At 41.3% G+C, this 26,622-nt stretch overlaps 1 protein-coding gene across 3 annotated transcripts in view; it reads left to right on the forward strand.

Annotated features, from left to right (window-relative positions):
* SYNJ2 (synaptojanin 2) overlaps window positions 1-26,622 on the forward strand; it is a 64,312-nt gene that overhangs the window by 31,030 nt on the left and 6,660 nt on the right. For all 3 annotated transcript variants that reach the window (XM_048080765.2, XM_048080767.2, XM_013178224.3), the window contains exons 7-24: window positions 1,340-1,436; window positions 4,836-5,008; window positions 5,444-5,525; window positions 5,752-5,901; window positions 6,008-6,173; window positions 6,776-6,967; window positions 8,445-8,529; window positions 9,671-9,811; window positions 12,705-12,897; window positions 14,519-14,677; window positions 14,923-15,079; window positions 17,117-17,234; window positions 19,262-19,480; window positions 20,663-20,741; window positions 21,971-22,139; window positions 22,524-22,676; window positions 25,279-25,413; window positions 26,478-26,590. In XM_048080765.2, the coding sequence (XP_047936722.2) occupies window positions 1,340-1,436; window positions 4,836-5,008; window positions 5,444-5,525; window positions 5,752-5,901; window positions 6,008-6,173; window positions 6,776-6,967; window positions 8,445-8,529; window positions 9,671-9,811; window positions 12,705-12,897; window positions 14,519-14,677; window positions 14,923-15,079; window positions 17,117-17,234; window positions 19,262-19,480; window positions 20,663-20,741; window positions 21,971-22,139; window positions 22,524-22,676; window positions 25,279-25,413; window positions 26,478-26,590 (2,581 nt within the window). The remainder of the gene's footprint in view (window positions 1-1,339; window positions 1,437-4,835; window positions 5,009-5,443; window positions 5,526-5,751; window positions 5,902-6,007; window positions 6,174-6,775; window positions 6,968-8,444; window positions 8,530-9,670; window positions 9,812-12,704; window positions 12,898-14,518; window positions 14,678-14,922; window positions 15,080-17,116; window positions 17,235-19,261; window positions 19,481-20,662; window positions 20,742-21,970; window positions 22,140-22,523; window positions 22,677-25,278; window positions 25,414-26,477; window positions 26,591-26,622) is intronic.

Genomic DNA, 26,622 nt, shown 5'->3' on the forward strand with positions numbered 1-26,622 from the left:
AGAAGGGAATGGTGATCTTGTTAGTGGATCTTTTTTCGTCCCCTCTTCCTGATAAACCCTTGGGGAGTTCTTCTCATAGTACTCAAGCAGATGACCTGCGTGTCAGCAGTTTTGGTCTTCAGAAATAACGTAAGTGGAGAAACAGGATCCTATGGTGGGATCCGAGGTGTGCAAATGTACAGGAAGAGTTGGTATGCAGAGAACTAGCTGCAGAACCAGAAGCACAAACAACACCAGAAAATACATTTACCGTGTTTCTTGAAACATATGCTGCTAACTTTTTCTTTAATTTCTCCATTTCCATGGTTTGTGTGGCTTATTTCTGGTTATAGGATTTAAGGATGCATGCCGTAAGATGTGTACTTGCTGACTTTCTGACATTTGGCCATTCCTTGTCGCTTTGCAGCATGTAATAGCTTTTCATTTGTGTGAGATATTTTATTTTTCATGTCTATTCTTATCCATCTTCCTCTTAATTATCGCTGTGGTGGTAGTACGTGGCATAAGAGGTCTTTAAGATCTTATTGTTTATTAATAAACTAGCACAGCTCCTGTAGCACAGGCATACCAACTTGAAAAGAATGTATTAAGGGGAGAATGGGTGCCTCTGTATCTGGCTAAAAACTCTAGACTTGCAAGTCCCTAAATGTCAGCCTTTGAGAGGCTGGCAATACATGCCAGATGAAATATCACTTGTCCTGTTTGTGTTTCTCCTGAAGGATCTGGACCAGGCCACTTGGCTAAAGGGACCTTTGGTCTGATCCACTGCAGCAGTACTTATGTTTAATAACATTCCTCCATAATTAAAAGTAAGCTGCAAGTGACTATCTCAGGGTTGCAGTAGCTCAGAAATACTTGAGCCCTGTCACCTATGACATGTTTGCGCCTCTCTGGCCATGACACTGGAGTCCTAGACCCCATTGCTGCCACTGGCTCTTTGTTGGCTCATCCCTAAGATGCAGGGCAATTCCTGTTGTAGTATCTTTTCCTCTCTGGTTGTCTGTCCTGTACAGCCTCCAGGCTGAGAGCCAAGAGGTGGGTGCATGCAAGGACAGTGTCAAAGCTTAACAGTGACATAAAAGATCTGGGGCCTGCTTTCTAAGATGCTTCTTTATTTATAGCACAAAATACCATGTTCCTTAATTTCATACTTGCACAACTTGCACTTTAATAATTGATTGCAAGGAAACTGAGGAAGATGTCTATAGCTGCTGGGGCTGAAACCTGCTAGATGGAACAACCAGTGATCTCTCATTCCGTGGTTTGAAAAAGGTAGCAGGCAATGTTACATAGTTTTGTTCTGTATGTTCTGTGCTTACTATGGTTACTTCTGCTGTAGGCATATGATGCTTCTGAAAGAGCAATATGGAAAACAAGTGATTGTTAACCTATTGGGAAGCAGAGGAGGGGAGGAGGTGCTTAACAGAGCTTTCAAGGTAAAAGGAATGATTTTTTTTTCTTTTTTTTTTTTTTGTTAAACTGCTGACTTCTTGAGCTTCCATGTTCTGTTCCCTTTCTGGACAAGTACATGATGAATACTACATCTGAAGAAATTGTGTTGTCTCTTTATTAGATATTAGATACAGGAGAATGATGCGTTATAGTCTCAGGGGCTTGATTTCCAGCACTGTCTTCTTGCTTATGTCCTCATATCTTTATACACACTCTCTTCAACCAGGCTATTTTTAAAGAAAAAAAAAAAAGCCCTATATATCCTAAGAAGTAGTGCATATTTGGAAAAATGAATTGTGGTCAGCTTTGTCATAGTATGTAGTCACCAATGCAGTGACCTGTAGTCAGGTGCCTCATGAGATTGTCAGAACTGGCATTGGAATGGGTTGCCCAGGGAGGTGGTGGCGTCACCGTCCCTGGGGGTGTTCAAGGAAAGGCTGGACCTGGCGCTTAGCGACAGGGTTTAGCGGGTGACATTGGTGGTAGGGGGATGGTTGGAGCAGATGATCTTGGAGGTCTTTTCCAACCTTAATGATTCTGTGATTCTATGAACTGCTTAGGGACCAGTCCCTGACCCTGGCTTACTAAGAGGAAGCTCTGATTGTAATGGCAAACAGCTATCCAGTACTGGTTGTGATGGGAATTAACTGCCGCAGCACCAGATCACAGCCTGGTGTATATTGAGAGAGGTTTTCCTTCCCCCTAAATGTCCCTAGGCACAACTAATAACTGAAAGCATCTGGGTTGTCTTTTCAGGATGTCAAGCATTGTAGAATTAAAGCTGCAGTGAATTTTAGTGCATGATGGCCAGATTTTTAAAACTAATGTGTGCTTGAAGCTAGGGATTGTCACTCAGTAGGATTTGTGCAAGTGCACAGCTGCCTGCATCTGCCTGGAGGCTGATGGCGGTCTGCCTCCTAAGTGCCTAATTGCTTTAGAAGTCAGACCTACATACTTTGGAGTATATCTTACAAAGAATAATATGAAGAATGTTTTACGTACACACCTGTAGTAAGTGTTACATGTATTTATCATTGGTAAAGACTGATAAAACAGTTCTGAGTTCAAATGTTTACTCTGTGAAATTAAGCAAAATGAAAATTCGTGTGAAATAATAGTTACTGTTTGTTTTACCTCTCTATTGGAATAATGTGCTTGAGGCAAGGAGCATTTTAATGGCAGTTTTTCTGTGTGACCATTTCTTCCCCCTCCGAAAGAGCGGGTAGGAATCACCAGCTTCGCCAGTGGAAAATGACACAATCAAGGTGTCCCCCTGTATGGAATATGGCCACAGACAGTGACTGAAGTAAGCGAGCCAGTGAGGAAGGTACAGAAATGAAGTCAGGTCCTAGCTTCTGACTGCAGCTTTTTACTGAATTTTTGCTTGACACAGCTAAGCCTCTATAGCCTATTGGTTTTGTTCTCTTTAAAATAGTTTTTATAGTTCATTTTGGAAAAACATTGGAATTTAGTGGTAAGAGATGATAAGTAAGAAGTTGAAATAACTATAAGGATACAAACCTGACATTTCTTGTAAATTTAATACCAATATTTTATCAAGTATTTTAGTTCTTGAAGACAGTGTTCTGGTCAGTATCATACAACCTGAAATTAAGTCAGAAATAGGACATTTCTGGAGTAAACACCTTGCATTCATTCATTTCCTTTAAATAAAGATCTGGTTTAACTAAATTGTTAAACTTTATCCCTGTTTTAAAAAAAGAAGGTACTTTCTTGGATGAAAGGGGTTGGATTGACAGCATTGGAAAGTGAAGATTTGTACCAACTGAATCCAACCGACTCTTAGTTTTGTCTTTACCTTTGTGATTTAATAAATGAATGATTAGAAAGAATATGTAGTTTTTAGTTTGATTTTAAAGGGCTCAGATTAAAAATAAAGAAATTATAGGGAAATGACCAGGAATTAAAACTTTTCTTCTTTCCTGTCATTAGTTTATTTCGTTGTTTCTCCATCTTCCCTTGGGTGCTTGTACTCTTCTCCCAATGGTTGCTGCAATCTTAACATGTCTTATCTGAGTTGCTTCAAAATATCAAAATACTCTTGTAATTACTGACACTGCTACTGGGTTCCCATGATCAGAATGCCTGCACTACCATTAGGTTATGCGACAGAAGCAAACAAAAAATTGGAAATCACCAGCTTAACTTCAGCTGTTACACAAATCAGCTGTTACCAGGCCAGAAATCGATAGTGTTCCCAGTAATGCTCTTCTTCTCACAAACATCACCCATAACAGATGTAATTATGTTTACAGTAAAAGCACTGCTGTAGTGTACACCATGATTTACACTGAGGCAGTGGGTAAACGCCATTGTCAAGTGCATCGCCAGTGGCTCTAACAGCAAGTTGACAGAAATGAAACAGATACCAAGTGTTTTGACTTTTGTAATAGTGTAATGAAATATATTTTACATTTTCCTCTCCAGACATCACACAGCACCTTTAGATTTGTTTCTGGAAGGAAGGTTGAAGGGCTAAGTTGATACAATTATACCGGTGTAACTGCTGCACCTACACTCTTAACATAATATCAGAGGGGTTTTTGTTCAGTTTGTATCACAGTCTAAGTGGAAAAAGCATCAGTCTCTTGAGATGAGAATGTGCAGATGGGAAGGGCATAGACAAAGGTTTATATAGTTAGAGTTAATATAGCAATTCTCTCTGGCTTTGCCATGAGGAGCAGGATGTGTTATTGTCGTATCTATTACAGATACATTAATGAGATTTGTGGTGATTACGGAAATGCATGTGAGGTCATGGAAATAGGAGATGAAATAATGAGGCTATTTGTGTCTCTTCTTTCACTTTTGTGGTTTACCACAAAATTTTATAATATGTTTCCTGGGACATCATTTCTCTCTTATTTCCTCCCCAGCTACACTCCACCTAAATTTAGGGCCACATATTCTTATGTCTTGGCACTTAGGAATGGTTACAAAATAAACCTGTGCACGGTTATGTTCACGTACCTTAAGAAGCTCTGGACATCCTTCCTATCAGGGCCCTTGTCCTGAGTTGGCCCAGAGCACCACTATTTTTGTACAGAGGTAGTAGGCCACTGCTGCAGGGCTGCCACTAGCCAAGGCACAGACAGCAGCAGTTCTGAGGTAAACTTTGCAGCTACAGTTCGAGTTCCCTTGCAGGAAAATTGGGGTCTAACAAACCAGTTTACTTTTGGAAAGGAAACAAATAGGGAACTTTCACTGCTGTTTCCATGTCTGGTATTTCAAACTTGTGAACTTGTCAAAATTAAAACTGTGGTAAACTGTCTGAGTTTACTAACAGTGAAAAGCATGCTGGCATCAATCCTTATGCTGTGGCTTGAGCAGGATTTGTTCTTCTTCTTTCAATTTTTAAACAGAAACTGCTATGGGCCTCTTCCCATGCAGCAGACACTCCCATGATAAACTTTGACTACCACCAATTTGCAAAAGGTGGGAAAACCGAAAAACTGGAAAATTTACTGAGGCCTCAGCTGAAGTTACACTGGGAAGACTTTGGCATCTTCGCAAAGGGCGAGAATGTAAGTCCACGGTGAGTGTACCATGCCTCTGTGTCTAAGCATAGCCGGGCATCACCCCTCCTGGCCTTCCCTGGTTCATCACTGGGTTTGGACCAGGAACATAAATGACTGTCCTGAAATATAATCTTTAGATGAAGTGTCGTCTTGGTGCTAGATAGATTATTTAGCTGAACTGCATCTGCATTGTTTAGAAATTGGAAAATTGCCAGTACATGGATTCGCTGACACTGTGTTGCAGACGTAGTCAAGATACGTAATGGAATACGCTATGCACAATGTGCTTGCACTGTGAAATTGTGGGTGGGTATATTCAGGCTGAACACTTGATGATCTTGTTCAATCAACATGTTATTTTTATTGTTATTTTTAAAATATACCTTTATACCTTGTTATTTTTAAAATATACCTTTTCTTTTCCTCCCTATTCCTTTGTTTGGTTACCGAAGTCTGCAGACAGGTACTTTTCGAATGAATTGTTTGGACTGCCTGGATCGTACTAATAGCGTACAGTCCTTCGTTGCACTGGAGGTGAGTTTGTCAGAGGACCTTTCATGGATGCCCGTGCTGTGTAAGTTGCCTGTTCCACAGGAAAGACAAGAAAGGGGGCATAAGCCTCAGTGATACCAGTCTTTGTTGCCAGCTCTGTGTTACAGAATCACGTTGGCTGGAATACTTAAACTGAGAATAAAAAACAAAAACATATTTGAAAACGTTGTTTTTTGCTGTTGTTGTTGTTTTTCTGCACCAAATCCAGATCCTGCTTACTCAACTAGAGAGCCTTGGATTGAACTCTAAATCTATAGTTGAGCGTTTTGTGGAATCGTACAAAGCAATGTGGACTCTCAACGGTCATAATCTGAGCAGAGTGTTTACTGGCAGCCGTGCCCTTGAGGGAAAGCACAAGGTAAAGAAAAATGGCAAAACTTCTGTTTCCTCAGAAGTGACTGTAAAGAAAAGTGTCTGATTTACTCTACATTGTCACTTGTGCTGTTGATTTTGGTCTGATGTAGGTTGGGAAACTCAAGGATGGAGCCCGGTCCGTGTCTCGTACCATTCAGTCAAATTTTTTTGATGCAGTAAAGCAGGAAGCCATCAAGCTGCTACTCATGGGTGACTTCTTCAGTGAGGAATATGCAGACAAAGGCAAAATGCTTATGGACCAGACTGCACTGCTGGGTAAGGCCTGTGTAAACCCTCCAGTTTTCTTTTGTCTGTTTTTGACTGTCACATATAAGCAATTGCATCCTTTTGAAAATAAAATAAAATAAATAAACTACTTTAAGGACTTCTGACCAGGCTAGAGAGCCATGACAGTGCCAGCTTTGAAGATGTGATGTGAGACTCAGATACTCTCCACCTTTCCCCCCACTCTAAATTTCTTACGGCTTGGATTTAAGTTGTAGGCTGTGGCAAGCTCAGTCTCTGTAGGCTAAACTGATAAGACTAAGGGAGGAAAAATAATTTGTTAGATCATTGCTGGAAGAAGTGCTGGAAAACACGCTGAAAGTGAGTGACCCATCTTTTATAGAGAAAACTGCTTTGATAGGGTTTGATAGGGTGCCTGGTTTCCTGAAGAGGAATTGATGGCATCGGCTCCAATTATCTTAGAGATATTGCCTTTGCCACTGGAGTCAGTCTTTAGCTTTTGCGTTGTTGCCGCTAGGGTAATGTCATTACTTCACAGTGACTTACATGTCACTGTTGGCTGTATCCTTTCGTTCCTTTTACCGCACATTTTTGTTTTACATGCCCTTTTTCTCTGTCCCCTCTTCCATCAGTAACTCCGAGTATTTTGAAGGCCATGTCAGAGCGTCAGTTTGAATTCACAAGCTTCAAGCGTGTTCGTGTTGCCATGGGGACCTGGAACGTGAATGGAGGGAAGCAGTTTCGAAGCAACATCCTCGGTACCAGCGAGCTGACAGACTGGCTGCTGGATTCTCCTAAGCTCTCTGGAGTTTCTGAATTTCAGGGTAAGACTTCAGAGTCAAAATGCGCAAGAAATACTTGCATTTCTACGGACAGCTAGTTGGGACACCAAATTTGACCAGCTGGTGCTTTCAAAGTCAAGACATCATCTTGGATGGCATTTTCTGTCAACCCTAAGGGATGTATTCAGCTCCATTTAGACTTGTCCAGCCTCCGCTCAGCAATGGAGTGGTATGTGGAGGGTTGCTTACAGTCAGAACAATTTGTGGGTCTATACCAGGTGATCCTGTTTTGAACCTGCAGCAGGTCAGAATTTAGAGATCTCTTTCATGCCATGATGGGGTGTATCTGCTTATTCTGTATCCCGTGGTCTCTGTTATTCCTCAATTTCTCCATCCTTGATTCTTCGTTTTGAGTGGGAGCTATGTACTTAAGTGCTCTCAGAGTATTTCCTTGATCTTTATCTGAAGCTAAGAAGGCAGAGCTAGGGTATGACAGCACAAATGGTTGCATTCATGGTAATGTCCGTGCAGTTCATGCATAAATAGTTAAGTATTTAAAAACAGATGCTCATAATCACTAATGGAAAGTAGTTAATGTGACAGTGTTACATTAAGCCAATGTTAAGCCAATAAAGAAGGCTAGCTGGCATCTGCTAGTTTGACACTGGTATGTATAAAGAGTAGTTGTATACTATACTTCTCTTTCTGTTCTTATTTTCTGAGTCAGGTCTGACTTAAGTTCCTATGGTTTTCTACAATTCAGGTCTTCATGTTGAATTAAGGTACTGTTATCTTAGGCGTATGACTGTTTAAACAAAAGGCAAAATCTAAAACAAACAAAACATCCCACAACCCATCAGGCAATGGACAGATCTGATGGGTCAACAGATGTGCTTCATACTATTATATGAGAGCATTTCATCTTTGGTGTTTTACGTGGCAATATCCAAATGTTTGGGCCAGGGAAGGCAGAGACTGTGCTCTAGAGTGACCTAACCTAAGAAGATAAGGAGAAGCTTTGAAGGCTTCCTTAAAGTCACAGATAAATTTACTAAATACATTGAGAAGGAAGGGACACACTGGGGTATGGGCAGTAAGTTCAGTTACTTACGAATCAGTGTTAAAAAAGAAAAGGAAAAGGATAAGCAAGTTGGGTGAAAAGTGGGTGAAAAATGGTGGGTGGTGAGATGTTGGGCCTTTGGTATGTGTGGGGTGAGGGAGAAAGAACAGTGAATATTTTCTCATCTTAACACTGCTACAATATAATGTTCTGTTCTGAACCGCTTCCTGCAAGAGAGATGGAGACCAACTGGTGGGAGAAAGGCAGGAAAAAAAAATCAGAGGAACTGCAGGGGTTGTTTGTGAGATTAGATTAAAGGAGCAATGAATATGTATAAGCTTGGCAGGGAATACACAAGATAGAACTACAGGAATGATCTCTGGCAGAAATTAGAAAACAAGTCGTTAGAAGAAACAACAAAATAGTAACTCTTGTGTGACTTTTCCCCCTTCTCAACAGATGATGAGAGCAGTCCTCCTGACATATTTGCAGTGGGATTTGAAGAGATGGTTGAATTAAGTGCAGGGAATATTGTGAATGCCAGGTAGGTTAAAAAAAAAAAACAAAAAAACAAGCCCCCTATTCTTCAAAAGAACCATCCAACAAAAGCCTCCAGAGTTGCGCTTTGTCTGGTCAGGTATACAGAATACTTCCTTCCGAGTCTGTAGCATGTTATCATAGCTAGAAATATGTTTAACAAATGGCACTGGGACTGTGCTGGAAGTGTTATTTCAGCCTCCATACAGTAGGACACACTGGTTTTTAAGTCTTTTAAATCTTTGCGTTGGCAGAGAAGGATTCTGATGTTTGACATTGTTTTAACACTTGTCCTTAAACCCCTGTCTAGTGTTGGAAAAATGTGCTTGGTGTCTCTAAACATAATTGACATTCATGTGGGAATTCTTAAAAGGAACAAAATGTCCCTGTGGCTAATCATATTTGTGAAAATTATTGCTCAAGGAGTTAAAGGCAAAGTCTGAGCTTAGCATGTCAGCGTATACAGTAGGTTGTGATCCATGAGAGTCCCTTCAATTCTGAAGGAGGAGTTGGGGTAGATCCTGAAAATGGTATTTCCCACGCTGATTCATCAGGCTGACCAGTTGTCTTTTTTAGGCATGACAATTTACAGTAGTGTTTAGCAGGACAACTGAGCTGTCAGTGTACCTGCATGTATCAGTTGACTCTGGAGATGAGAAAAGGCTAGGTCTGAAAAACTGGAGGTAGATGCACAAGGCTTCAGCTGAGAACAGTTGATAGCTAACTCCTTTGAGGAGAACCAGTCACCTTCAAGTCAGAGAAAATCCAGAGATCTCTTTACTGAGCACAAGAAATCTTACAAGTCATGAGATATGACATGTTTTTTTTTTGTTTTTTTTTTTTTTTTAATAATTACTACAGTCAGCTTACAGCATGGATCATTCCTTAACATAGCTGACAAAATTCCATCTCATGTCCAGAAGTGGGATAGCTGTATTTCTGTCTGTGCCTTGGCTCACTGACTCTGCTTGTCTGGGATGGCTCACAAGCTGTCTCTGACATGCATCCTGCAGCACTTCCAGTTCTGGAGGCAGCATGTGTAGAGCCTAATGCGTTGTCTGTAAACCTAAAGCACAGTTAATCTGCTCATTTCATTGATTGTATGTGGTTTCTTTTGATTCCATTAAATGATTTTTTGTTTGTTCCAGTACAACGAATAGAAAGATGTGGGGAGAACAGCTTCAAAAAGCAATTTCCAGGACTCATCGTTACATTCAGCTGACATCAGCACAACTTGTTGGTGTTTGTCTTTTCATCTTTGTACGGCCCTTTCATGTCCCCTTCATCAGGTAATAAAAATAATTAATGAAGTTTGCATCTTCAGTAATGTCTGCTATTGGAGTTTGGCCTAAGAGGGCAGGAGTGATTTTTCAGCTTGACAGGAATTGTACAGATCCGAATTCCAGTGTGGGAGAGACTTGTTTCCAGGTAGCGTGTTTGGTCGGGCACGCTCTAGGTGTGCACTTAGGGTTTACTGTCTTCTTTGGAAAAAGAATGACCTGACCCAGTAAGTCCAAGAGTGTTTTGAGCATCAAGTGAAGGCATGTGCCTGTCTCTGCCTGAAGAGCAAGGTTTTACTTTCTAGCCCTCTCCTTATTGTTTCTGTGCAGAAAGAGGTCTGCTTCCAGACTTGAAAAGAATGATGGAAAAGGTGGAAAGAGAGGGTGAAGGGAGAGAGCTAATTTTGCCCACTGACATGTTACAGAATTGAGAGCTACAAGAGCCCATTAAGTGTTTGTCTCTACCAGAGTTCACATGAAACAGAACTATGTGCCTAGTTAGGAGGGTGCAGAGATGGTTGTCTTCAGCTTGCTAGAACTGATGTCCCTGGAGCCTGACCAAACTCCTCTTGCCCCTAGAAGATTCTAATTTTTATTAAAGAGGAAAGGTAAAGAGTACCAAGCCACAGGGATTTGTGCATAAAATGTCTTTGCCATGGGCAAGAATTATTCACTAACTGAGAGTTGGTAGGAAATGAGTAATTAGCTAGATCTATCCTAAGGCATCTGTCTGTCCTAAAGTCTAGAGTGATCTAAACAGTGCTTTCCATTCCACATTAGAAGCACTGCATTTTGTGATTAAAATTTCAAGAGATGCCCTCTCTTCCCACTGATCTCATATCTACGGAGAAGATCAGTGCAGAGCTTGTGCAACAGCAAGTTCTTGCTGTAGGCTAGGTAGGGTAGTGCCATCCTGGTAAACCTAACGGTCTTGCATGGCTGCATTCACAGTAATCTTTCTTCAGTGTGATTTTAAAAATGAATTATTTTGTTGATACAGTCCAGAGGAGGAGTGTTTCTGCCAGTATGTAACCTGGCTCACCAGAAATCTGAATAATCCACTAGGAAGTGCATGGTTTAAATGGAGATCAAAATCAGAAGCAGAATAGCACAGTGGTTCCCCTGCAGCTGTCAAGATGATAGGAATTGGATGTAGCTCTTTGAAACTGAGAGAAAAAGGGAAGAGTTTGATTGTAGCAACTGAGTTTTGTTATTAAATGCTTGTGTGCATGTTACACATTATTACACTCATAATTACATAAATACACTAATACACTCATAATGTACATATTATACATATTACACTCACATATTATTTGAGTGTAATCAAACCTAACCTGTATGGTTCTGTAGCTTTTTCCATGTCCGGAAAAGGAAAACAAGAATGATCAGAAGTGCAAACAAAAAGCTTCTGTACTTACAGAGATTGAAGAGGTTCAGACAGAAGTGGGAGAGTGGGAGAGTAGAGAAATAAAATGAGAGAATGGTAGAAGTTTATACAGCACTGAAAGGACTGAGGAAATACAAGCAGGTGAATGTACAGTGGGTTATCTCAACATAACCTTTGCCATGAATGGAAGTAAGATAAATATCAGTCAGCAGTTGGATAGGCAGGCAGCAGGAAGGAAGACCTCAGAGTGAAAAGACTGAACACCTGCTTCTTTCAGAGCACTTGAAACCCAACTTTTCGTAGAAAACCTTCATGGTCCTATTTTGCCTCCCTGAGGCACCACCCTTCTGGTGGTTTTCTGCAGTCAGGAAAGACAGGAAAATAAAGAGGAAAAAGGGGCAGGAGGGTAGAAAAGACAGGGAAAAGAGATACAGAAGATGGGGGAAAAAGAAAGATGAAAATATGAAGAGAGACATAAAGAGAGCCTGTAACATCTTGAATCATTCAATCATCAGTGCCTGACAGCAATGACTTAGTGTTCTTCCCCCTGACCCTTGCTTAAAGCCAGTAGTACTCTAGTCTAGAGCTACTTGACTTCTATCTGGAAAGTAAAATTTTCTCAATGGGAAGGACATATACACAGTGCTGGGGTTGATTTGCAGCAGTGATCTCATCATTTGCTTATCTGATCAGACAGGCATGGTTTATTCTTCAAGTAGGCTGTCTGTCTGAGAGAAATTATCCTACAAGCAGGTGGCCTGCTTTGCCAAGCAAGTCACCTTTCTTCAGTAAAGAGTCTAAGTGTATGCTAATCATGACAGTGAAGCAGCATGTAATTAGCAACATGAAAGACCTAAGCAATTTGTCATCAAAACAGAACTCATCTTAGGAGTTAGGTATAAACAGTTGTATCCAATAATCACTGATTTTATTGTATCTGATTTAACAAATTATGGGTTATGATCTGTTGCTTTTCAATTGACTGAAAAATCTGGCGCCAGCTGTAAAGTTGGGTTCCAACACATAGTTACACCAGCTGAATTGTTAACTGTCTGAAAATGGATTCCCATGTGGTCAAAACTGTAAAGGGGAATGTAATGGCAAAATTAGTTAATGTCACTAAGATCCTGATGAAGATAAACTTGAAATGTATATCCTGCAGAAGTTCCAACCCACTATTTCAGAAATAATGTTTTGCTGTAATGTTTGGAAGGACAAGAGGGTTGGGTAATATAATTTCAAGAAGTTTTATTTCTAGGCTGTTATATTATACTTCATTTGAAACTTAAGTATGTGAACATTAAGAAACGTCACAGTCCGAAAGTTGTGCCGAACAACAGCGCACTTTCTGTTCAGGTATCAGTTCATGGAGGGAAGGGACATGGCACTGTAAGCAGGCTTTAACTTTCTGTTGTAGTAAAAGTTAATTGAATGTTTGTCCCTGCAGCCATTTACTCTCCTCTCTCTCTCTCTCTCTCTCTCTCTCTCTCTCCCCCTCTCTTTTTTATACAGGGATGTGGCAATAGACACTGTGAAGACAGGAATGGGAGGAAAGGCTGGAAATAAAGGGGCTGTGAGCATTCGTTTTCAGTTCTATAGTACCAGTTTCTGCTTTATATGCAGTCACTTAACTGCTGGGCAGACTCAGGTGAAGGAGAGGAATGAAGACTATAAAGAAATCACGCAGAAACTCAGCTTCCCAATGGTAAGAGAAAGTGTACGTATGCTGAAAACATGGGAGGTAAAGGCTGTATCCTTACATTATGAACGTTGGTCTTATGATGTCTTTGCTGTCTTAGCACCCAACATAGCACTCGCTTTACAAAAGTTGTACACCTTTCAGAAAATACAGGTGCTGCACTGCTTGGAAAGTCCTGGCCTTTGGAGAGTTTTCAAGTTGATCTTTCAGGACAGTGAGGTTTAACTGACAAATCTGTAAGGCCTGATGGATGACATCTAGGTGACTGGTGGTAGAGCCAGAGAGCCTGGTATTGGTAGCTCTTGCTGGCACTAGTTAGCAGGGGTTCCTAACAGACCATCCGTGCAGCTCAGTACAGCAGTGCTTCAGCTGCTCCTGCTTGGGTATGGTGTATCAGTTCTTGGTCAGCGAGAGGGGTACATTCTGTTCTCTTCATTTTGTCCTCTGGAATGTGTCACTTTCAAGGAACTTCTGGCATTTCTCAGTGTGGCAAGTAGACACTATTGGTCTGTATGAATAATTTTTCCTGTGAATGGTGTCAAATCGATCACTCTAGTGTTTTATTTCACACTTATCTCCTCAGGCCAGCAATTAACCCATGGGATATGGTAGTAGTGCTTCTTTGCCTCCCTTAATGTTGGTTGCTCTAATTTCCACAGTTTTCTTTTCCAGACCCCCTGGGAAAGGTCCTAAACCAGGGAGGGAAAGGACCAGTTTGTGTGTTCTGGATAGTCAGCAGAAAAGGGCATTTAGGTTGCAAAGCATAAAATTTTAACTCCCTGTGGTTTGCAAGGTTTAGAGAGTTGGCACATGCAGCATATTAATTAGTTGTGTTTTGTGTAAGAAACAATACTGACAGTTTGGAAGTCCTGCATAGAATATCAGTTCTATAAGCACAACTTTATGATCATATAGTAGTTTTTCCTTGTAATACCTCATTAACTATTTTATGTCCTCTACCCTTGCAGTAGCTAAATGTACCTCGTGTGTATAATACGTATAAAGAGTGCCCTCTAGTGCTATGACAGCTACAGCTCTGAAACGTTTCCTTTATGAATCCCCGGGTTTTAAGAGGTTTATAGATTGAAAGAAAATGACTGGATAGAAAATAGGATGGTAAACTTAGGACTGGAGTGAATTTTTATTGATATTTTATTTTAGTACATTTTCAAAACTATGGCATGTGCACCTAAGATCAAATTTGGAGTTTGTTCTTAATCAATATCTTTGTTGCTTAATGTGCCTTGGTAAATGTAGCAAGCACATTTTGTGTTTTATTTAGAATAAGTAAATATATATATGTGGAAATGTGCTAGGAAAACAGATTTTTAATATATATACATGATAGCTAAACTGTGAATTTAAAACTGAAGTCCCAGTTTAGACATACCTTCAGAAAAGAGGGGGCAGAATCTGTAAACTGAATTGTTTACAAAATTCATCTCAGTGGGATGCAAAAGACAGTGAAGTAACTAGTCCTTTCTGAGATGAATTTTAATAAGTAGAATGTGGTAAGTATGTGTTTCAGTATGTAGTAATCCAGAGAGACCGAGTTGTACATTTCACTTTAAAAGTTGTTTTCTTGAATGTGATTTAACATTAACCATGTTATTTAACTGTAAACTAGGGACGCAATGTGTTCTCACACGACTATGTCTTCTGGTGTGGCGATTTTAACTATCGCATTGATCTAACATACGAGGAAGTCTTTTATTTTCTCAAACGTCAAGATTGGAAAACACTTCTGGAATTTGATCAACTGCAACAGCAAAAATCCAGTGGAAAAGTAAGTCAGCGTGTCTCATTTGCTTATGCTTTAAAGTTACCATCTTTTTGAATACCTTCATGTTGGCTTGTTCTAATTCCATGAGAGAAAGAGAAAGACACATTTTCAGACATTTGTGTGTAGTACATGAATGTAATTTGTTTAAAAGTCAGAATGCTGCCTGTTGATATTGATAGAATTGAGAGATCACAATGGCACCTACCTCATCTATAACTTAATCAAAGAGATGGTATTTCTTTTCATAGATTTTTAAAGACTTCCATGAAGGGACTATTAATTTTGGACCAACATATAAATATGACGTTGGCTCAGAGGCTTACGATACAAGTGATAAGTGCAGAACCCCAGCCTGGACTGACCGAGTTCTTTGGTGGAGAAAGAAACTGCCTTTTGAAAAAACAGGTGTGTAGGGTCTTTTTTCCTTCCTTATTTGGAAATTGTTTCAATTTTCATCCAGAAGCCGTGTAAGGAAGGGGGAGTTTGTGAATTCTGGGCTTCGAGAGCTATCTTTAGATGTGTCTCCTAGGCCTAGTCAAATTGCAGTGGCTTTACTAAAGATGTTATTTCAGCTTCATTGGAGTAACTTGCAGAGATAGAGAGCCCTTTATTCTTGAATGTGTGAACAAAGACTTCATAATACAGACTGAAAAGGTGCTAGGAGCTAGCTGAGGAACTGAAAACAACCTAGCTGTGGCAATCTAGAAATTATTGTGTTGCTTTTCAACAGAATTATTACTCCACGTAAAGTTCCTATGCTATAAAGGCTAGATTCATAGTTTGTCTTGTCCTCAGTAGTTGTGTAAGCACTTTTCTGAAACTTTTTGTGCCTTGGTAACTCCTAGGAACATTTCTGCTAGTTTCTGGAGTGGGGGGAGATTTCATTAATTAGTTCTTAGAAAGTACTTGGAGATCATTTGTGGCCAGCACAACAGACGTACCATATACAATTTTCATTTGTTATTCAGAAGATACAATAGCAAGGTGAGAAAGTATTTCTTTGTGTGTCCAGGGACAGTTTTCATAACTGTTCTCTCAGTCTGTAGGTACATCTGTGTCCAAGTATTTATAAAGTCTGCACAACTTCATATTAAAAGTGTTATCACTGGAGAAGTAATTTGGTTTGTGCCTGCAGATGTGATTTTTTTTCACAAGTCAGGGAGCTACTGCCTGTAATCGAAGTCATACCATGAGTACTTCTAATTAAGTGTAAAAACTACAAAGCAAAACGGAGAAGACATGTTGGTATAATACCGAGTTATTCACACTTATTTAAGGAAATCAAAATAAAGTAAAACAAGGAGCTTAAACAATTTCTAGAGGTGTAAGAAGACATAATGAAGTTAAGACATTAAGTGAGCATCCCTCTTGTGCTGGCTGTCCTTATTTTAGGAGAAGGAAAACCCTTCAGCATTTTCAAAGCTTGTTATTTATTTTGCATGGCAAGACTAGTCCCTGGGAGGACTTCAGTGAATGGCATGCACGCAGAATGTGGGACCCATCTAGCTGGTCTGCAAGAGCCCACTCTGTGTAGGAGTGGAGGCAGGTTCCTCGCTTTGGAGCTCATAGGCCTCCCACAGCCAGCTCATGTGGGGATATGGCTGTTCGCCCCTCTGCCCAGCCCTGCTAGGGTTTTCTAACCAGTTTGTCACCAGAGTTCTCCTTTCTGCTGGTGGCAAAGCTATTTTGCCTCTCACCTCCAATTCTTTTCCCATTCTTTTTTTTTTTCTTTTTCTTTTTAGCTATAGGCTAGAGGACTGCTTGCTTTCTAAAAGGAAAGTGCAGCCCCAATGTGAGTGATTAGGGAGAAATGCCATATTCCATGTTAACTCATTTTCAGCTCTGCAGGCAAGAAATATAGTTATCCATTAGCCCAAACAGTAACCTAAAACCTTTTATTGTTATTGACAGCAATGTAACACCTCACTGCAGCATAATGTCTGGAGCATTTTCTGTCACCTTAGTGCCTTACAAAGAAAGTATTTTTAGTCTGGATTTGCATGAGGTTGCTTTTTCCTTTTCTCTTCACTCCCTGCGTACTATTCAGGTATGCAGTGTATTTCACAAGTACCATGTCTGTTTCCATGCTCAGTAAGGGGCCAGGAGGAAAAATACTAATATGACCTTTGGTCAACCCCAATTGTGCAGGTAATTGACTGAGGGACATTCAGATTACCATTTTGCAGGTATCTTAATCTAGTGATCACCTGTCTCTTTTGCACTCCCTGTCCTTTCTGTATTTTGCTTTCTATTTCCTAATTTCTAAATCTTTTGGGATACAAGCTCTTCTTTGAATGGTATACACTGGAACAATTGGGGGAAAAAAAAAAAAACACCACCTCCCACTGCTAGGGTATACGAAGTATTTCTTAATAAAATCTCTCTTCACTGTTAGTAAAAACAGCTTTAAGTGGGTTTGAAATTATGTTTTGTGCTGCACAGCTGGAGAGATCAATCTTCTAGACAGTGATCTGAATGCAGAAACTAAAGTCAGGCACACTTGGACCCCTGGAGCCTTGATGTACTATGGGAGAGCAGAGCTACAAGCGTCTGACCACAGGTAAAGTCCTAAGCAAATAATCAGAAGTGCCGCAAGGCTCGAATGTGTCAAACTCAATTGTACCTTCAGAGTGAGGGATGGAGTCTGATTCTAACAGGCACTACATGCTTATTATCTGTTCACTGTCCTGTTTGGATTTTTCTTGTGGTGTTTTTTTTTTTTTTTTTTTTTTTTTACCATGGTGGAGAGTATCTATGGTTCTGTATTTGTTTCTGCTGCACTGTAATCTCAGCAAGGGTTGGATAAGTTGCAGCAATAGGGATAGAAAATTGAGGGCTTTCTGTTGCTTGCTTTTGGAAAGCTCCAATACCAAACCAGGCTGCTTTCATGGACTCCCACTCAGCTTGCTGTGGGAGGAGAGGGTGGTGGGCCAGTGTGGCCTGAAGAGGTGTAAGCCGTGTACATAGGGCCAGGTGTGACCTCTTCATAGTAATAGTGTTAAGCTTCTGGTCTTCCCTTAGAAATGGAGATTGCAGAAGGAGGTGAAAACAAAGACCAGTGCCTCTGGCTGGTCCGTATCTCATTAGCTTCTCTTTAGGGATATGAATGACCTTTCTTTGGTAAGCTTGCTACTGCTTCACTTCTGTGAAACAAATTCTCTAATAAATACACCCTGAAAGTGCCCTTGTGTTCAGAATAATCTTTGTCGCAGCCCTTCTAGCCCTCTGGAAGTACTATGATATTGTTACTCCCAGCAGCGCTTGGTGACCCACCGTAACTGGTTCTGTGCTCCTCATGGCGCTCTTGCATGCGAGGACTGTTCTGTATTCCTCCAGCAATGAAAGAACATGCCTCTTGCAATCAATTTCTCTGTGTCAAGGCTTTGACATTGCTGTGTTCGGCAAAGCACAGTGGAACTGCCGCACTCATTATATAGGACCCTGAGGATGCAATCTGTGAAACACGGCTCTCATACGTTGGTTTTCTATTTCAGCAAACTTGACCGCAAAAAGTGCTTTTTAATTACAGTCAGCAGGTTTGTTTTCCCAAGGTTTGTGCTGGAAGAAAAAGGCTTAGCTATATCTTAGCTATATCTTTGTGACATATGGAAATGCATTATGATTCACTGTGTTTGTAGAAATAGCTAACTTTCCTATATGCTTTTTTTTTTTTTTATAGTGAATGGTGCAAAGCTGAGCCAGAGGAGGTTCAGACCACATATAAGGGAAAATTTCTTTACAGTGTGGGTTATCAAACACTGGAACAGGCTTCCTACCGAGGTGGTTGATGCCTTATGCCTGTCAGTACTCAAGAGGCATTTGGATGATGCCCTCAATAATCTGCTTTAACTTCTGGTTAGCCCTGAAGTGGTCAGGCAGTTGGACTCGATCTTTGAAGGTCCCTTCCAACTGAACTACTCTGCTCTACTCTGCTCTACTCTGCTCTACTATCACATTATACACACAGAGAATTTTGTCCTTAGGTTTTGGAAGACAGACATCTTTATGTGGCCATGTCTAGCAGAAAATAATGTATTGCCATCCTATTCTGTAGGTGCTTTGGGAAACATCTGTTTAAGAATGAGCGAAGTATCCTGGTATTTTTTGTCTAGGGGTTAGCCAGAAGTGCTATACACAGTTGTTACTCGAATTTGTCTGTGGTGTTTCCTTACTGTTACACTCAGCTTATGCAGGACTGGTGAATATAATTAATCTACTCAAGGCATGGTTTTCCACTGCAGGAAAAATGAAACAGTCCATCAGACTCCAAACTTCTGGGCCATATTGCCAGCTGCAGTGCTTTCTTGCTGTGAGGCCTTAAGTAATTTGTTCTGCCTCTCTTTCTGTGTAGAAGATAAATAATAATCACTTCTTTCTAAGGTATACCAGGCTTAATTAAATATTTGTAATGAACTTTGACATTGTGGAGTTAAAAATGAGCACAGATACATAGAGTTGATATGTTTGTCCTTCACACAACCAAATTCTTGCATGTCCTACTGTTTAACATTGTTTTGAATGTCATATAAGCATTTCCTATTGGGTTATGTTAATTTTAAATAAGCATTTTTCCTTTGTTTCACGTAGGCCTGTGTTAGCTATTGTAGAAGTGGAAGTTCAGGAAGTTAATCAAGCTGCTCGTGAGAGTGTTTTCCAGGAAGTGTCATCTTTCCAGGGACCGCTGGATGCCACAGTAGTGGTAAATCTGCTGTCACCAACACCAGAAGAGAAAAACGATTTTCCTGAGGACTTGCGTACAGAGCTCATGCAAATGTTTGAGGATTATGGCACTATTGTTCTGGTCAGGTAAATCTGGGATCTGAGATGGCATATCATCATCATTCAGAAACACAGACTAGCAATTCCCTTCTTGTCCCGACAGAATTTATGTTGTATTAGGAAGTAGTACGTGGAATTCCTTTACTGCAGGTTGAATTCTTCATTAGAAATTTATATACGCATGTTTTGAGTATCTTTTACCTCTCGTCAGCTCGTTAAAGAAAGGGTCTACCAGCATTCCTGTCTAAATGAAAGAGAACTTTATTCAGTACAGCACCACAAAGCAGAGGCTTTGATGTGAGTCATCACCTTTAGACTCAGGCCTCATGTACGGGCATTGCTTCTGCTGGCCTTGCTTCACTTCCCCTGAGGAGGTCTGCTGTCTTCCAGCACTCTTTCACACTCACTAGGATTTCCTGGCTGGCTCTCATTTCTTCTGAGGGTTGTTTTGCTTGTTTTGGGTTGTTTTTGAAGTGTATGGAGGATGCCTGATCCTTCTGCAGAACACCGCAGAGCAGTTCAGTTTAGTCTGGTTGATTCTGTACAGGGCTCCAGCATAGTTATGAGACTTCCATTATTGAGAAACACAGGCAAAACTGGGCAAGATCTGAAAGGTGACCTGGAAAACAAGACTAGAAAGTTATGTTTTATTTAACCCACTTACTGACAGAGAAAAATTATGACCATCAGGTATTATGAAGTACCAAATACAAGCTGAGGGTCCAAAAGCAGCCCTGCAGGAACAGCAGCACCACCTTGCTTGTGAAGGAATGGAGCAAGAAAAGAAGATGCTTTAGTTCCTGTTTTTGTTTTAAATTGCTTGACAGCTTGATGGGATACTTATCCTTGGGGACACTGCATGCTCTCTGAAGTGAGAGAGATGCAGAGCCAAGGAAGGTAGTACAGAGGGAGTATGGTTAGCAGACTAGATATCCTATCAATATGTGCTGAGATGTTAGTACTGCTGCTTCAGGGACAGCCTAGTTAAGGGCATGATGCTGGGGTCACACAGGAGAGGATGGGGGAAGAGGAAGGGCTCAGCTGGAATTCACTTGGAGGTCACTTGCTCCTCCTTGAAAAATTGTGAGTAAAAACACAATGAAAACCAAATAAAATAGCTGTACTGTGGTTGCATTTAAGGCTTTTTATTCACTTGTGAAGTGAAATGCGCTGTTTTCTCTCCTCTGCCTTTTTTTTTTTTTTTACTAGGATCAGTGGAGGTCAAATGCTGGTGACGTTTGAGGACAGCCAGTCAGCACTTCGTGTTATGGATATAGATGGTGTCAAGGTAAGACCACCTCAAACCTATCATCGTAATTTCCTACCAGATTTCTCAGAAGTGATTACTTAGAATGAGATAGTTGAGTTTCTAGCTAAATCAAGTGACGTTATTTTGAAGAAGTGTAGTGCTTACAAAGTCCTTAGCTTTCGCAGCTGCTGAGGCTTTTAATGAAATATTTATTTCAGGAGGGCAGGAAGTCAATTTTCTTGGAGCTCCCAAGCAGTGCTTAGGAACTGGCCTGCGATAACGCTGCAGAATACATGGGCTTGGTCATTGTTTTGGCACTTGAAGCAGTTCTCTAGAGGTTATGTGACTTGATACTGTTGCCAAAGCATCCTCCTGATTATTGTTTAGAGATTTTTGTTTCTCTTAAGTGTACGAAATAAACTTCTACCAAGCTGGAACAAAGTGATTCATTGCCCTCCACGGTAAACTCAGCACTAGCTGTAAGTGTTTACCTTTTCGGCCCCTGCTCTTCCTTCCCACACATAGACACTACGCTTCATCAACCCCCTCATTCATGCTGACTGTGTGTGGGGCTGCATTGTAAACTTAACACTGAAGTAATGGATTCAACCCTTTGTTCTTCTTTCATATTTGGAGTTTCATCTTTGAATTGGGCTCGTTTAATCAATTAATTTATAGCACAAAATCAAACACAGTTGTATGTGTGCAATGTGTCAAGAGACCCAGAACCAGAGGCAGGAACTTTCCAAATGAATGTGGCTGCCACAGCTGCTGTTTTGGATACACTTTACCCCAAAATGTCATGAAGCAACTCACATAAGCAGCTGCAATCTTAATCTGTTCAATAATATACTTTACATATACACAAACCATCATATTTGGGATTTCTGAGGAGAGACTCTCCTTACAGATTGCAGCAGGTAGCAAGTTTCTACCTGTTTTAAAGTTACTGACTCAAAAATGGAACCCTCCCACACCATTATTACTATCACAGTATCATTTTGATGATAGCTGATGTTTCACCTATTTCTCAGGTAATTCCCAAATGCAGCAGCACAGCTTTTGAGCTGTGAAGCTAATTTTCTTTCAAGAGTATTGTTACAGTCTGAAAACTTGGTTATTGGGGTAGGAAGTGTGCTTCCTTTTCGTTTATCTTCTGAGATGAAGCTTTAGTTATATCAGTTTCTGTCAGCACTTGCTTATTTTGTTCAGGTGTACTTATTGTGTGAAATCATTTGGCAAAGGGGAAACAATTTTGTTTGTTTTAGGTCAGAGGCAGAACAGTGAAGATCCGACCCAAGACCAAGGACTGGCTAAAGGGACTTCAGGAGGAAATTGCTCGAAAACGGGACAGCATTGTCCCCATGTCCCCCACAGCAAACTCCTGTCTTCTGGAGGAAAATTTTGACTTCTCAAGTTTGGACTATGACTCAGAAGGTGAGAAGCAGGTTTCTAAGCTAAGCTGGGAGAAATTGCTTCGCTGACTTTGATTGCACAGAGCAGGTACAGTATGAGTGCAATCAGTATCTTCGTTTGCAATAAAACCACACTTCTTAAAAAGAAGATTGTAACTAAAGCCGTGCCTTAGCACTGTGCCTGGGCGGAGAACTATTGCTAGGATTATCCTAACAATTTAGTGTTGTAAACTGTGTCAGCAAATCCTACGTGTGGTACAGTTGTCTGTGTAGAAACAAAATGTAGTGAAGTGCAGGTTACAAAAAGAGCTTGCCCAACCTGTATATTAAATTAATTCATTGATAATAAGGAGAGACGGAGAATGTATTTGCTCATTAAATCTGTGTATTTTATGTTTTAATTCAGGTGATATAGTGGAGGATGAAGATGATTATTTAGATGATGCTTTGTGTCAACAGTTAGAAGCAGACTCAGCAGAAGATTTGCCTGATGGCTCTGGACACTTTGCATCCGCAGCTTTTTCAAACAAATCTGGACAAAACCCACAGCTGTACAAAGGTAAATTATGTACATTCCTTAAAGTAAGACCTGAATGTTTGTTGTTTGTTCTCCTCTTGTCTGTATTCCCCTGTTCATTTATATTTTGATTGTAGGTCCTTCAAAGATAATGATCATCTTTTTGATACATATCTGTACAGTGCTCAACCCCTATCAAGTTTGTGACTGTAACTGAGGCCCTCAGGCAACGAGAACAATACAAATAATAAAGCTTAGATTCTCCTTCTCTTCATCCCAGGGCAAAGTAGTAATGCTTAGAAATGCTGGTTTCCATTTAAAGTCATGAGAAATTAAGTCTTTTTATCCATTTGGTGCTGTTGTACAGCACCAGGGCATAAAATACAAAATCATCTGTACTTTATTTTCTCATTGGTGAGGGACAGAGCAAAATCAAACGAAAGGATTGCTGTTGATTTGGTGATGGGCTTTGCCTGTATACGTAAAGGGTATTGCTTACCCTTTAAGCAATAGTTGTGGCAGTGCAGTCTGGAGTAAGCTGGACTGTCCAGGAAGTTTTGTTCAAACTGACTTCAAAAGAAGCCTAAAATTACTCCTATACTTCTATTTTATTTCTGAAGAAGTCAAGGTTCACACTGCAGGTATATTCATTCTTTTAGTGCTTTGCAAATGTGTTGCCCTTTTTGTCTGGTCACCTGGCTTGTTTGCATATTACTACGAAATTACTTGGTAAAGAGAAGTTAATGCTGTGAAGAGAATACTGATATAAACTGCAGCAGGAACTAGCCACAGCAGCCGTTTTATTACATTGGGGTGCGATCAGGACATGCTTTACTGGCCAAGCGTAGACAGGACGGATCACACATTAAACACTTCCCCAGTGATTCAGGAGCTGTCTTTCTGCACTCTCACAGAAGTGAGTTTTATGGCATAAAAGTGCAAACTTTAATACCTTCTAAGGGTGAGTCAGAAGTAGAGTTCATAAAGATTAAATAAAACTGCTAAGTTTACACAGACAGATGTTCCAAGCCATCGCAGTGATGTACAGCTTTCCTGCCCACCTGAAGTCACATGCCGCGTGCAACGTGGGAACAGACCCAGAAACGTAGCCCCGAGCGAAGCAGCGATCTGTCATTATTAAATGCAGTGAAAACAATCACTTTGTGTTATAGGATGAGTTGCCCTCCGAGCACCTCTGGCCTGCTCTGTGAGGATTCATTATGCCACAGAGAATTGCAGTGATTCTTTTCACCCACGCTAACTCTTCTCCAGCAAAGATATCAAAAAGTAAATAGAGGCTGTAAAGTATAGTTTGAAGGAGGTGAAGGTTGGTGTCACGATCTCACACAAGTCAAAATATGATACATTCAATCCATCTTGAAAGTCTCTGCAATTTCAGATGCCTCCATAAAGCTTCCAATTCTACCTGAGTGTCTTGTAATCAAAGGTATGGTGATTGTAGAGCTGGTGTTAGACACGGATGGAAACCGAGGACAGGAGCACGGTGGTGTGCGTGTGTGTGTGTTTCAGACGTCAGAGAATAGCCTCACAAAACTGATGTTCCTGGGAGCCACTGCCAAAAACCAGCAGTCTTTTAAGGGGGGAGGGATTGAGTGGCGATGGCTGACTTTTTTGTGTTTTGCTCAGTGTTACTGCCAGAATTTCAAGCTGTGCCTTTAGGTGTCTGCATGACTCCTTGGATCCTACTGATGAGACCATAGCTGTTGCTTAGAAGTACAGAAAATGCAGAGGGAAGAGGGGGTAGGTTGGGCAGATCACAGGCTGCGTCTCTGCGGCTGCCATCCGGTGCTGAGTGGGAGCAGGAAATTGTGAGGCAGCTCAGCATTCCCTGCAGAGCATGGCTTTTTGAAAAACGGGAATTTTTGTACAAATGCCTAAAGCATGAGGGACTGCTGCTTCTCAATTCCTTCCCCATCCTCTCCGAACCACAGGGACAAAACTAAACCCAGTGGATTTATGGCCCTAGAGAACGTATCCGCATGGCTGGGCAGGGAAGGGAGGTGAGAGAACCGAGCTGAAAGACCTCAGCGCAGCCAACTGGGAGAATAAGCAATCCCTGCTCCTCTCCTCTCCAGCTGTCAGAGAGGCTTAGGTGGGATGAAAGGGCAATAGCCTAGTCATTTAAGGTGCAATCAAGGGCTGTCACATTGAGGCAGGTGTTCCTGTTACGAAACATTGTTGGAAAGCAGAGATGTGATGAGTGAGCGATTCTGGCAGGTTTTTCTCTGGCATGAAAACAGTTCTGAGCAAGGAAAGCTGCCCAATCTTCAGAGGGAATTTCAGTCTTCAGGAAGGAGGAGCAGGGAACCGACCATGACGAGCCTTCTCGTGGCTGCACGTCACAGTTTGAATGATGCCAGTTGCTGAAGTCTGCCTCTGAAAAGCTGGCAGTGTAACGAGGTGACCAGTAACCCTGAAATCAAAGGCGGGCAGTCTTCTTGTCAGTGGCAATGCCGATAAATGCTGGAGAAGGAGAAAGAGAAATAAATGTTTGACAAAAGGGTAGATGTTTCTTGGACTGGGAGACATTCGGGGGAGCAAAACAGTATGAAAGGAGCCACCCAGATTTGGTGCATTTCCTCCAGTGAGTATCTGACACAGACCCTTTCTATAATTTCCCTAGATGATACAGCCCTGGCTGACCTGAAGCAGGAGCTGGAGCGAAGTGGGGAGCGCCACCACCGCTCTCCAAGCAGGTCCCTGTCCGTTCCTAACCGGCCTCGGCCGCTTCAGCCACCGCAGAGGCCTCCTCCTCCTGGTGAGTTTCACTTTCTTAACTGGGTGTTTTCCCCAACTCAGCAGTTATTTATGTGCCATTGCTGGGTGACAAAGAAAGTAAAACTGTTCTGAAACGTCAGGCTGTGGATACACTCGCTTCCCAGTCTCAGTCTGACTATGGCTGCAGCTAGCAATGGGGGAAAGTCTGTCCTTAGGACGACAGATGCCCCACAGAGAAAGGCCCCGTGCTTTAGTGAGGATGGAGTGACCTTACTAACTCATCACTCAATAAAAATAGTTCCAGTATTTATTCCTGATGACTTAAAAAGTTATGTTTTCTTACAGTTTTTTGTTTGTTTCTGACTTAATTGTAGTCTTCTTTTAAAAAGCTTTAACAAAACTTCTTGTTCTGCACAGTATCTGTCCTTTTCTGCCTGGCAAGCAATTCTTGCTTGTTGTTGTGTTCAGTGAGGCACAAGGAGAATGGAGCTGTTTACCAAAACTCTACGCACCTGAGGGGCCATCAGTGCTGTACAGCTCCTGTTTTTATGGATGCTTCTGGATGAGTGATGATTGCTAGATCAGCATAATCACGTCGGCCTTCTGCGTAACACAAGCTATGCACCGCTTTTTTTTCATCCCCAAAGCCTCTCTTCTTTACATATTTTCCAGTCTTAATTTAAAAGTTCTGTCAGACTCGCTGGTATCAGTACTTCTGTGCCTGGAAGGCAGTGTTAACGCTCAGCTGAGGTAACCGAATTGTTAAACGAAAGCAAGGCTAACTAGGAAATTGCCTCCTGAAACAGTTCAAGCTATCCTCATTTTATTTTTTCACCTGACACTAAACCAGTAACAGTTTCAGCTCATGACTCATCTTAGATCAAAGTGTTTGTGCTCTTGGCACCAGGACAGAGGGACTCAAGGTCCCTGGTATCCCTCAGGAAGGTCTTGCCTAAACGTGCCCGTTGCCTGGAGGAGCAGGAGGGTGGCAGCATCTCCTTCATTTCCCAAAAACCCTTTCAAAGAGCATGGGGTTTGCACCATAGCAGGTACAACGTTGTGCCAGCTGTTGAATCTAACAGGCCGGTTTTGTTCCTCTTTCAGCTGGAACGTCAGGCAAAAAGTCCTCCTCGGATGGTTCCCTCTCCTCAGGAAACCACTCCACCTGCTCCATCTTGGCAACGGCGAAGCTGCTACCTGGAGCCCCTCAGCAGCCGGTGAGCCCTGCCCCTGCTGCCACGTGGCATCA

Source organism: Anser cygnoides, chromosome 3, assembly GCF_040182565.1.
Source record: "Anser cygnoides isolate HZ-2024a breed goose chromosome 3, Taihu_goose_T2T_genome, whole genome shotgun sequence".
Lineage (NCBI taxonomy): Eukaryota > Metazoa > Chordata > Aves > Anseriformes > Anatidae > Anser > Anser cygnoides.